The sequence below is a fragment of the Eptatretus burgeri genome, chromosome 11 (genome assembly GCF_056783735.1).
Source record: "Eptatretus burgeri isolate ZD-2024b chromosome 11, Ebu_testis_v1, whole genome shotgun sequence".
NCBI classification, from domain to species: Eukaryota; Metazoa; Chordata; class Myxini; order Myxiniformes; family Myxinidae; genus Eptatretus; species Eptatretus burgeri.
Genome location: NC_140971.1, coordinates 47,690,586 through 47,702,962, shown reverse-complemented (window position 1 = coordinate 47,702,962; position 12,377 = coordinate 47,690,586). Strand labels below are relative to the sequence as shown.

Sequence of the window (12,377 nt, the reverse complement as noted above, 5' to 3'; positions counted from 1 at the left end):
ATATATATATAGTACTGTATGGGCGTAGCCCGAGTCGCGGTTGGTGGTGGTCACGTGGTTGGGGCTTCATATGTCACGACTCGCCCACTGGGGACTTGTAGCACGAGTAGCGTCAGAAGCAGCATGTACTGTCATTTGCAGTGGCCTATAGGTCGTGTGCCTGTAGAGTGCATCGATTACGTAATAAAGCGGAGTTACGGGCATCGTACGCTCACACTCTCGCTCGTGGCAATAAAGCAGGGTTGTGCTATCCCCTGGCTCGTGTCTGCCTCCGCGCACCTCTACAACGACATTACAGTTTGGCGACGAGTCTGTTTCGGATCGACGTGTGCAGAGTGCCTGGTTCTCATCGGTATTGACTTGGAGTCATTGCCGGAGCAATTGGATTGCAGTGCGCGCGGAGCGCCGGGAGAATAAGCACAGCTCGTGCGGTTGGAGTTCGACCACCTGGCGAGGAGCCCAGGGAAGCGCATCGCGAGTTTCGCGCGGCCGCACGCACAGTCTTCGGTGCGGGTCGAGTCCTGTAGCCAGACGTCTCGCCGTCGCCTGCGGCTCGCGTCGAGTGAATGACAGCCGCGCTTGGAGTTCGTTTTATTTCTGCTTTGCAAGCCTCGGGAATGGTTTCTGCGATGCCACGGCTAAAGGACGAGGACATTAAGTTCAGCTCAGACACGGCGTCGGCTGTCGCACAAGCTCTGAAAGATGTCCGGAGCCTCGATGGTCAATGCACGGCAGATGATCCGAAGGTCAGCGCGAGGTGTCAAGCGCGCACAGCCGCACGCACAGTCTTCGGTGCGGGTCGTGACCGAGCATTGCAATGCAGTCAGTCGGACGGCGGTCTGAACACTCGGGGACGTCTACGGTGTGTGTGCCGAGGGTCATTGCCCATCATAATGGTCATGAATGGCGGTGTGCGAAGCGACCCCTACGTCCCGGGTCGAGACCTACTGCCGGTACGGTGTTTTGTGCATGGCGTACACTTTTACGCTCCGGGTCGAGTTTGCAGCCTGGGCATAGTGATCTCGGCAACCCGGAGCAGGAGATGCTGCCGATGTTGAACCTGTTTTCAATTGGTCCGAAGGTGACAAGACCAATGACAGTGGAGGTCGAGATGATTGGGGCACCGATCGTGTTTCGAGTTGAGTGCGCTCGTGCACTCCCCAGTCTACGTATTTTTTAGGGCTACCCTCGCATTGCACACGTATACCGGTGAAGTGCTATCGGCAGTTGGCAGGGCACACGTCTTGGTCGCCCATCAAGGTCAGCGAGTTGCGCTCTCGCGGTTCGTGGTGCGAGGGGAGAGACTCGCCCTTTTGGGCCAGGACTGGCTGGCTCGCCTCAGGCTAGACTGGATGGCGACAGCTGGTGGCCTTGGACGGCCAGGCACAGGGGAGGGGGAGGAGGTTCCTGTTTCAGAGTTCGTACCTCCAGGTGCACATGTGCCTCCTTCGAGACCCGAGGGCGAGGTCCTGGCGGCAGGAGCCGCGACGATGCAACATGGGCTGCCGTTCATTGCTTCCGGCGACGACGATATACGGGTCTGGAGCAACGGGAGCCATGCCAGCGGTGACGGGCTCTCGCGCTCCCGCTGCGCTCATGATACAGTGCACACCCGTGTCGTGCAGGCGATTTCAGCGGGGGATTGGAGCGAGCCAGTTGCGTTCAAGAAGTTCGCGGAACGCGACCATCGACGGTGTCCTCTGCGACGTTTGGATGGAGACCGGCGAGCAAGTTGTCTCAACGTCGTGACATCCAAGAGTGGTACACACGATGTGATTCATAAATTGCTGATTGTTGTACGTTTGATTCTCACTACATGAGTGATTCGATTTAGCATTGTTAAAGCAAATGCCGACAGTCCACGTATGAGCATAATATGTTTGGTTGGGATCAATCAATGGGATGACCGATATGATCGATATGATGTGAAGGGCTTGCGGACGATCGTTGCGAATAAAGAGGTCTTTCTGATCTCCAGCTGCGAGGGCAGTCCACGGTTCACTACCCTCTCATGTGTGCGAATTATGCTGGGAGAACGCGCTGTACGTGAGGGGAAGGTTGCATCGGAGCAGATGATGTTTTTGCTGTTGTATAACACTGATATGTCTCCAGGCTACACTGATCGTCCGTGTGGACGTGCATGGTTTTCTCGATTGGGTTGGATGCGCGGTTTTGGTGTGGGACTGAGATCGACTCGGAGCCGGGGCAGGTTCGCTGTTCAGCGTCACCCCCACCCCTGATATTGCCAAGGTCAGACGGGCCTGGCGCCATGGAGCGCACACCTCTGTTCTCGCCAAGGTCAGACACGCTGGTGCCGCGGGGCTTGCAGGCTCAGGATGTTTACCTGATTCGGTCCTGTCTTAGGGAGATGTGCCAACTTGTCGACCGGGGGCATTTGTTGGTGCTGGGGGAGGGTCGCTTGGGGTGTCATCGCGACCTCGTCGGAAGGCGTGTAAGCATGAGCCGCCTGGGGACACTTCTGCTGCGTAGTGATGCTGTGCCTCCCAACTTACTTCTTTATATCTTTAACACGGCCAGGGTTTTGTGGACTGCAGCCATCAATGGGTTCGTCGTGCAACTCAGTTCTCGAGCACCTGTCCACTGCATTTTGGGATTCAACTCGAAAGGATGAATGATGGGCCAGGTTAACACAGCGGCATTGGGGTTGCAGGTTGTGCAGATGAAGCACGTTTTCTTTTGTGCCGTCTCATCTGGGTTTGATTCACGGCCACATGGTTGATGTCATTTTATTCCTCTTTGCTTGTTTATGTCATAGTTTTTTTCTTTTTGTTCGCCAGTTGTTTTTTTTGTATAATGGTGCCAGTGCGTTTGCTAAATGCCATTTTTGGCACTGGTTGCTTTCCGTGTTGTGGTGCCTATGATTTTTGATTAATGTCGTTTTGTTCCGCTTTGTTTTTAGTATGCCAAAGTTTAATTTGCCGATTTTGCTTATCATGATAATAGTCATTTTATACTCATGTTTTTAGTGGGGAGGAGTGTACTGTATGGGTGTAGCCCGAGTCGCGGTTGGTGGTGGTCACGTGGTTGGGGCTTCATATGTCACGACTCGCCCACTGGGGACTTGTAGCACGAGTAGCGTCAGAAGCAGCATGTACTGTCATTAGCAGTGGCCTGTAGGTCGTGTGCCTGTAGAGTGCATCGAGTACATAATAAAGCGGAGTTACGGGCATCGTACGCTCACACTCTCGCTCGTGGCAATAAAGCAGGGTTGTGCTATCCCCTGGCTCGTGTCTGCCTCTGCGCACCTCTACCACGACATTACATATTATATATATATATATATATATATATATATATATATATATATATATATATATATATATATATATATATATATATATATATATATATATATATATATATACACACCTCTTCAAGGGAATGCAATGGCGTGGCGATTGTGAATAGGAACGTACTGTACACCACTTACCGTAGCAGATAGCTTTGGCTTACCTCAGCACAAAAACAGTGAACATATTATTTATTTACCAAGGTTCCAATTGTGCTTGGAGTCAGGCCAGCTGTGCAGTGAGCCAAGGGGTTGAAGACACAGCTCGACTAATTAGGTATGCTGGTCTTTGGCAGTGTTATGTCACATGATACGTGTTAATCAATTATATTGCGTATAAATGAAAAAGCCAGAAAAGTGATCTTTAAAGACTCAGGTAGTGGATGAAAATACCCTGAGGATAATCCCCGGATAGGACCTTGGGCTGTGTGTCAAATTTGGTGGTTGTCTGTCCAGCAGTCCTTGCAAAAATCGGGGAGACAGACAGACAGACAGACAGACAGACAGACATCTGATGAATCTTATTTATTAGATACATTTACCTCTTTATTTCAATTGTAATGTGTTCATTTCTGGCTGCTGTCGATCTTCCTCTATATTTTATGGAAGTCCAGGAACCGAACCCCCTCTTCCCATTGGTCCTTGGTTTCCACAATCGTGGTTTTAACTATCATGGCATTTTCCAGGAACCAAACCCCCGTGATATTGGAGGGTTTATTGTACGAAGTAGCAGCCCAACCTAAAATAGTGGCTTGAAGAGTAATGTTGCAACCCAGGAAGCTTCCACAGATGTATGCCGGTCGAGTACATTTCCCGAGGTGAGGTGAATCCAAGTGAAAATACCAATGATAATTCCTGAGATGAGGTGGATGCAGGTGAAAATAGTGTTGTGGGAATGATCCTGAGGGGTTCATAAAACTGTTTTGTAGAATGATATTTATTTTGTAGCATTTGTTTAAAGAAGCATGATATGCGTTGTGTATGTACAGTGAGAAGTTTGTCTTCCCCACCTTAATGTTTTGTGCTCCTCAATTTAAACCTATTATATGGCTGTATGTTTTTAATGTTCTTATCTTCCGTTTACATGTCTTTACAAAGCAAACACGAGAGCTTTGTAGCTCAAGCCATGAGAATGTGCAGGTGGTTTAAATCTGCATTGAAGTAGCCAGACATTAGCTTCATTATGCCTGGTGTTGGCTTCATGGTTAGGGTGGTGGGCTTGGGATCCTGGGTCCTGAGTTAAAATCCCACTTTGCTGTTGAATTAATACCAGGTGGGGTTGACTCAGCCTGTCATCCTTCCGAGGTCAGCAAAATGAGTGCCAGCTTGCTGGTATCCTGCGTCGGAGTGGCAACACATCCAGGATTGTGCCCAATAGCCAAGGAGACTGCTTTGCGCCCTGTCACACCTCGACGTTTTAGCCAGCAATGGCAACGTATAAAAATGTATGTAAAACGTTGGCGTACGCTGAAATTTTGATGGTTTTTTTATTTTTGGCGTATTCATAACGTGTTGGTCGTTTGCATAACATATTAGTAACGGGCACAGAACGTTTCGTTGTGTTTTACATAACTTTTACCAACGAATGCTTACCTTGTGGTCGGCGTTCAAAACCTATGACAAACGATAGTTTAACTTACCCTTTGCGCGCTATACGTATCGCCGGCGAACTCGTGGTGTAGCCAGTTAAGAACTTGCCGGACGCCGATTGAAATCAAAACTGCCTGAGAATTTGAAGTGTCAACATCGCAGTCACACCTTGACGATTTTGCCAGCGTATGTCATTCTATGAAAAATGTGTTTACAACGCTAGGCACACGTCAAATACGCTATAGGTAAGTTGTGTATACGTTTAGAGTATGCTGGAAATCATTGAAGTACGCTGGCATATTACTTAGTCCGTTTGATACGTCGTGAAATTTCAAGCATGCTGAAAATTTTAAGACGTACTCGACGTAAGGCTCACACGTTTCGCATACGTTGGCATATGTTCCTAGCACGTTCCGCGATAGTTGAAACACGGCTAACACACTTTACTTGTGGGTTACTCATAAGTCGAAGCACGTCAAGGTAATGGCCAACATACTTGAAACCAAATTTCTAACCGATGAGTAACGTGCTTTGAACAAATGAGTAGCGTCAGCGTAGCCTATGTTTAACGTGCTTGGAAACTATGAGTAACGTGCATTGAAACTATGTATAATGACTATAAACCAATGACTAGCGTGCTATGAACGTAAGAGTAACGTGCATTTTCCCAATGAGTAGCATGTTTTGAACCTAAGTAAAACGTGCCACTAACCTTTGAGTAACATGCTATGAGCCTATTTGTAACGCATGTAAAACGCACATTGTCGTATGAAGACGAATTAAATTGACGTCTTCCGGACAACCATAGAACTTACTGAAAGCGTTTCTAACTTACATCTACCATGTACTGGTGTATTGGCAGCGTTTAGGGGAATTGGTATATACAAATGGGCTTCACAATAAAAACCCATCATTGTTCCAGACTCCATGGTGAGTAGATGTGAACGCCGGTAGTATCAATAGTAGCAGTACTATTACTAGTAGTAGGTGTGCATGACAGTAATAATAGTAGTAGTAGTAGTAGTAGTAGTAGTAGTAGTAGTAGTAGTAGTAGTAGGAGCATTGGTAGTAGCTGTATGTCTATGTCAGTAGTAGTATATGTGAGCGTTATGTGGAAGCTGTGGGGGATGATGGATCCTCGTTGCGTCCACGAATAGGAGAATACTTTGCACCATTGTTCGATGTTCTGTAAGGGCTAAATTTTTTTCCTCATTTCGAAGATGAAATATTTCTTTGTTTTACGATTGAAGTTATTAAAAAAGACTTTGACAAATGCATAATGTACTAGGAATGAACACAGAACGCTTCGATAACTTATCGATTAGTTATACCAACGATTGCTTATCATGTTTTAGGCGCCCACAGCCTATGCTCAACGATAGTCTAGCGTATGCATAACGTGGGAGCGCATCGTTTACGATTACGTGACGTTTGCTATCCATTGACTGCCACTAAACTATTTAAATAAATGCCTGTCACTCGGCAATTGTTTTTGGACGCTGGTTCTCGGCAATTGAAATCGTTTCCATTGAACGAGTTAAATCGCTTCCACTAGACTATTGAAATGATTTAATAATAATGCTTGGTTATCCTTGGACCCACTCTGGCTAGCAGCTTGTCGAACATCGCTGGGGGCATTTGCAGGAAGTTGATGAAGGATGCATGGTCCTCGTTCCAGAGTTCCACCATGAGCTGGTCATATATGCCATAATGGCATCGCCTCCCGATCCATGGTCTCACCCAGTTCCTTCTCCTCCGCTCACGTCTTCTTCTCCCGGCTCTATTGCACGCAACTGGTGCAGTGTCAACTCGATGAGGTCATGTTGATGTTCGAGGACAGGTCGGTATTGTCTCAGCGTTGCCGTATCCTCCATCTCTCGGAATGACATCGACATGTACTCACCACGAAGTCAAAAAAAAAGATGGGGTCTTCCTGCGAGGGCCCTTTTGATATACCAATTTCCCTAATCGCTGCGAATACGTCATTCTACGTCAGCTGTTTGTTAGAAACGCGTTCAGTAAGTTATGTGGTCGTCTTGAAGACGTCAAATACGTCGACATACTTATTTGTTCGTAGGACATGCTCCACAACTAATTCCCAAGCACGTTACTCATGGATTATAAATAAGTCACGGGTTCCCTAAACATTACTTTGATGTGCCTCGATGTATGAGAAACTTTCTAGTAGCGCGTTGCGAGCTGTGAACAACGTTCGTGTAGCATGCTTATAAAACGTCACCTATAGTTTATGAATAAGTTTCGGGTACGCAAATGTGACCTCAACCTGTTTCCACATATGAATAACATATAAATAACGTGAGTCAACGATCGCATAACGTGCCTAAACCTTATGGCCAGCGAAGCGGAACGTGTGAGCCAAACGCCGAGTACGTCGTAAAATTTTAAGCATTCGAAAATTTGAGAAAAACCACAAAGTTCAACGATTAAAGCCAGCGTACAATGACTTATGGCAGTGTTTTTCAGCGTGCTCTTAACATATATAAAACCTACCCATAACGTATTCGACGTGTGCCAGCGTTTTAGGCAAATTTTTCATAAATCGGCATAGGTTGGCTAAATTCTCAAGGTTTGACAGCCCCTTTAGGCAGCACAGAGTATGGCCCCACTGGATTGGATTGGATTAGTCTCATTGCAGCTGACGTCTTGTACATGTCAAATGTGTTCGACATAATCGATGATGGTAAATGCTGAAAATAACACATCCTCTTCAAGTGGTTGTAAAAAAAAAAAACAGACAGAGCTCGACCTCCATGGTGGGAGGACATGTTCTATGCAACAGCAGATAGTTTTGAAATCCATGGGAGAGTGAGGTACAGGGAAGACCTTGAACAAGAGTCATTTAAGCAACCTTTCTTTTCATCTCGACCTTTCAAGCGTTTGATCAACCAAGCTCTCCTTACCACAAGTCCTTAGGCCAATTCTGCACTCACATCTGTCTGTTCGAACCGTGAGAGCCACTAAGCAGAAGCTTGCACGTGGTCCGAGTTTACATGCCTCTGAGTTAGGTGGAAACGAGCCGTACCCATGCTCTGCTCTGCGCTCTATCTACTGTCTTCTTCCTCTCTACATTTCTCTTATTGTGATTCTGATTGCCCCGTGGCTCATGTGTTGGATAATTAAGATTGTAGAAAGAGCTCATAAGTGTAAAAGGAACAAGTTCTGCTCAGTCACTATTCTATTTGCTGTACACACATGCCCTACGAATTCCTCCAAGGTATGTGTCGCACCCTCATAAACACCCTGCATATGTGCTTTGATGAATATTGTGAATCTTTTCATATTTATGTGAAAGAAAGCTTGTGATTAAAAATAGGGGCATAATACCCGTGGGCACTCACTTGGTAGAATTATGATACCGAGGAGGAAGTCAACTTGGAACTGAATCAGAAAAATGTACCAATGAACCAATGCTAGAGCAAATACCTATTTTGTGGGGCAACCCCGATAAACCTCCCGAGACCCCGATTTTTTTAATGGTGTCAACAAACTTTGGTACATCATGGGTGATGAAGGTTGTGGTGAAGTTTCATTGAAATTTGTATGTGTAGTTTCAGCAAAGAAGTTGTAAGTATTTGTGGACGGACAGACGGACCATCCCATAAGCTCCCCAGAATTCCGTTCCATATGAGCTAAAAACTGAAGTAGCAAATCAAATTTACATTGCTTATCCCACCCTTGTTCGACAAAGCCCTGAGATTCTCTAATAATGACTCTCAATGACGACAAGCTGTTTAGGTTAGTTAGGGATTAAATAGGTAGTACAGGGATGGTAAGTGTGTGATTACCAAGTCGGTGTTAGTATGTAAATATATTTAAATTGAATAGATAGGAGATAAATAAAAGTTAGGATATAGAGAGTAAATAGAGCTGCAGAAAGTACAGCCATCTCTTGTCACAGAAAATTTTTTACAAACAGCATCACAATTCTGAAATTCTGTCTCGTCCATCCATTACATCATGAGATTCTAAACAATTGTATCATTGAGAAAATGCACAAAACTCACGAGTGTTCAAATGTTGCTGGCATGAGACGTTACGTAAATGCACACAAGGGAGAATTAAAAAAAAAATCAAAAAATTCAGAGTGAACTGCATGAACTCCCACCGCCCACCATCCGCACCCCCCACCCATCCCTCTGGAAGCCAAAGTTTATCTCCAAAACGAATCTGAGTTAAAAAAAAAAAATCACAGACTTTCATTCCTCCACTACAAATAAATTAATGTCACCTGACAGCAGCAGAATGTCTCGCAAAACATTCGTTTACGTACCTTGTTCTCACAGAGATCTGCGCTTTCCGACCCTGCAGATGAAAAACAAAATGGGGATCATATTATAATATAACGATGGTGAAGTTTTACCGTCACTGGTGCGCACTCAGGTTTAGGTGAATTATTATAATTTTTTGAAAACACATAAAAAGCTGAAGTTTGATTTACCAAGTGTTCTCGTATAAACGTTTTACAAAGTTATGATGCAGACATAGGCAATCACTTTTACAACTATTCAGATTCTCACTCAGACAATAAATGGTATGCGCGAATCTTTTTTTGACAACAAAATTAAACTAAACATCTGATTTTGTGTGCAAGTTTTGCACTGAACAACCAAGTTTGTCCCTGAATGGTTAATGATTTCCAATGATCAGATATGAGCAAAGATAATGTCTCCATGGTCTGAGAGTTACAGCCTGCAAAATAGTTTGAAGCTTTGAAAAGTACATTTGCTATGTAGAGAACTAGTACTACTACTACTACTACCTTGTGGGGTCAGCAGCAGAACATTTTTGGCTCAGGTATATTATAACCAGCTGGCCAGGCCTAAAGATGGTAGGAATCTGGAATTTATTCTACGTGCCCGCGATGCATCGCCTAATCTTCAGGAAAGATGCGGTCTGAAGATTAATGTCCACCAATGACCATTGTCGACAGACAGGTTCTCTGATGCAACGTCCTTCTGATGGATAGTGCACACATTGATGCTTCACACTGCTTGCGAAACACCTGGGTGGCGGTTAGCTGGGTGGAGATTCAACCCCTCTTTGAGCATTTTGAGCAAAGTTCAAAGGTGTTGCTGCGTAGAGAAGGAACTTATTGATTTCACCATTAAATAGTCTACATTCCAGAAATAATAATAGTTACAAACGTGTCATAAATTATGAGCTGTTAGGGATAAGCTGGGATGATCTTGTTGTTCTACCCAAGGCATGCAGATATAATTAAAGCTTTTCCACAACTTATGAACAACAAATTTACTTTTCAAAACAAATATATTGTGGAAGACAAATTGCACAAGTAGCATATAATGAACATTCATAATCAACAGGCAATCTGATCTTATGAGACCCAACACTGACATTTTCGTGCAACTTTGTTTTATCCACCGACAAGGCCTTCATCCGCAGCTTGTCGGAGTACTGCTCTCCCCTCTGGGCTGGCGGCCCTCCCTCACACCTTGCTCAGCTTTGCACCGTGGAATTGAATGCCTTCAACATTAGTGGAATCTCCTGTGATGAAGCTGAGTCTATGGGTTGATCAGTTTCACGTCACAAACAGGGTGGTTGTCTCTTCATATTCTACCATCTCCTTTCTGTTCTTGCACACTCTGCTATTTCCATGCATTTCCCCCCCCCTCCACCACTTCCTCCACCCCACCCCCAACCAGGCTTTTTTTCAGAGCACACGGTTCACCAGCAACCCCTTTCTGGTAAAACTCCCAAAACTGAGAATCACTGCTCACCTCAACTCATTTGATCCTAACCACCTGTAGAGCCAATTTCCACATTCTCTTCAAACAAATGATCATTCTTTTTTTTCCAACTTCAGTGCCAACTCACCCCCCTCACCCCTCACTCTCACTCTCAAAGCAACCATCCCACTCTTTCCCTCCAAGCCTTCCTCTCAGCTCTCTCAAAAATTCCCCCCTCACCTTTCTCTCACCTTTCATCCCCCTCACTCATCCACCAAGCTGCCTCCCTCCACTGCCCTCTCACCTCCATCTCTTCACTCCACCTCCTCAAATCCTCAACTGCCTTCTTCCTTCTCTCTTGTCCCCCCTCTCCTCCACCACCACAGAGCCTTTTCTCCTCCACATTCGGCCCCCTCCCCTAGCTCTTCTGCAATACCCCACACTCTTTCAACAATGCTCGGTACCTCCCCCCCTCGTCCCTTGTCCTACCCTACCCCTCCCCCTCCACCTCCTGCACCCAAAGCCTCCTCCCCTACCTCTTCATTAAAAGTGTGGACCTCAAATATTCGGGACCTTCGCTCAAACCTTTCAGATCTTTCCATACAGGTTGCCACTGACAAACCAGACATTATCTGCCTAACAGAAACTTTCCTCTCCCAAGACGTGTCTGACTCCCAAGTATCTCTCCCCGGTTACTCCCTCTTATGGTATGACAGACCTGAGCCTCGTCCTGGTGGAGGTGTTGCTCTCTTCATCAAAGACTCTATTCCTCACTCTCCATGCACTGCTCTCACTCCCCCACACTTCCAGGAACCTCCAGGAATCCAGGCTTCGGCTTACCCTCCATTCCACCTCATGTTTATATGTGTACTGTACCCTCCACCGAACAGTGATGACTCCATCTACACCTCACTATCCGCAAACATGGACCATCTTCTATCTTCTCATCCAAACTCTCTCTTCCTCTTATGTGGTGACTTCAATTGTCATCACGCCAGTTGGCTAGGTGTGGGTACCTCTCTCACCTGCCACGACACCTCAGCAAAAGCTTTCTGCGACTCATTAGGACTGACTCAATCGGTCAACTTCCCGACCCGGATCTCAACCAATGGTACTCCATCTCTTCTGGATCTGATTTTGACAAATTTCCCTGACAATATCTGCTGCTCTTCCTTTGCTCCAATCGGTTCTTCTGACCATGTCCTTGTCAAAGTCGACATCTCTCTGGCTGTTATCAGAGAACCACCTCACTGCCGTCGAGTCTGGCATTTCTCTCAAGCCGACTGGCAGGGTCTCCGAGCAGCCATCAAACTTACAGACTGGTCTCCTATCGCTCCTTTCTCAAACATCAACTCATCCTGGAAATTCTTTCAAAGAAACTTGCTCTCCCACATGCACAGATTTATCCCCTCTCGTCTTCAGTTGTCCTACGCTTCCTCCCGCCCTTGGTTTACTGAAGCTTGTGGCGAGGCAGTTGTCCTGAAACAACTTGCCTTTGCCTCATGGAAAGCAAGCCAAACTGAGGGCAATCTCAGTTCCTTCCACAAAGCTCGGAACAAGTGTGTATCTACCCTCAGGAGAGCCAGAAAACAACATCTTTCTCATCTGAAGTCTGAACTCTCAAACCTCTCTCCCTCCTCAAAATCCTGGTGGCATTTAATCAAATCTGTTTCTGGTGTGTGTTCCCCCCTCCATCCCTCCCTTACCTCAAATGGCCGCACTGCTGATACCACACGTGATAAAGCTGAATGTCTAAACTCGGTGTTTGC

At 46.0% G+C, this 12,377-nt stretch overlaps 1 protein-coding gene across 2 annotated transcripts in view; it reads right to left on the bottom strand.

Moving 5' to 3' along the window:
* LOC147017015 (uncharacterized) overlaps positions 1-12,377 on the bottom strand; it is a 99,288-nt gene that overhangs the window by 34,718 nt on the left and 52,193 nt on the right. For both annotated transcript variants that reach the window (XM_085846354.1, XM_085846355.1), the window contains one exon: positions 9,192-9,223. In XM_085846354.1, coding sequence (XP_085702480.1) covers positions 9,192-9,223 — 32 coding nt within the window. The remainder of the gene's footprint in view (positions 1-9,191; positions 9,224-12,377) is intronic.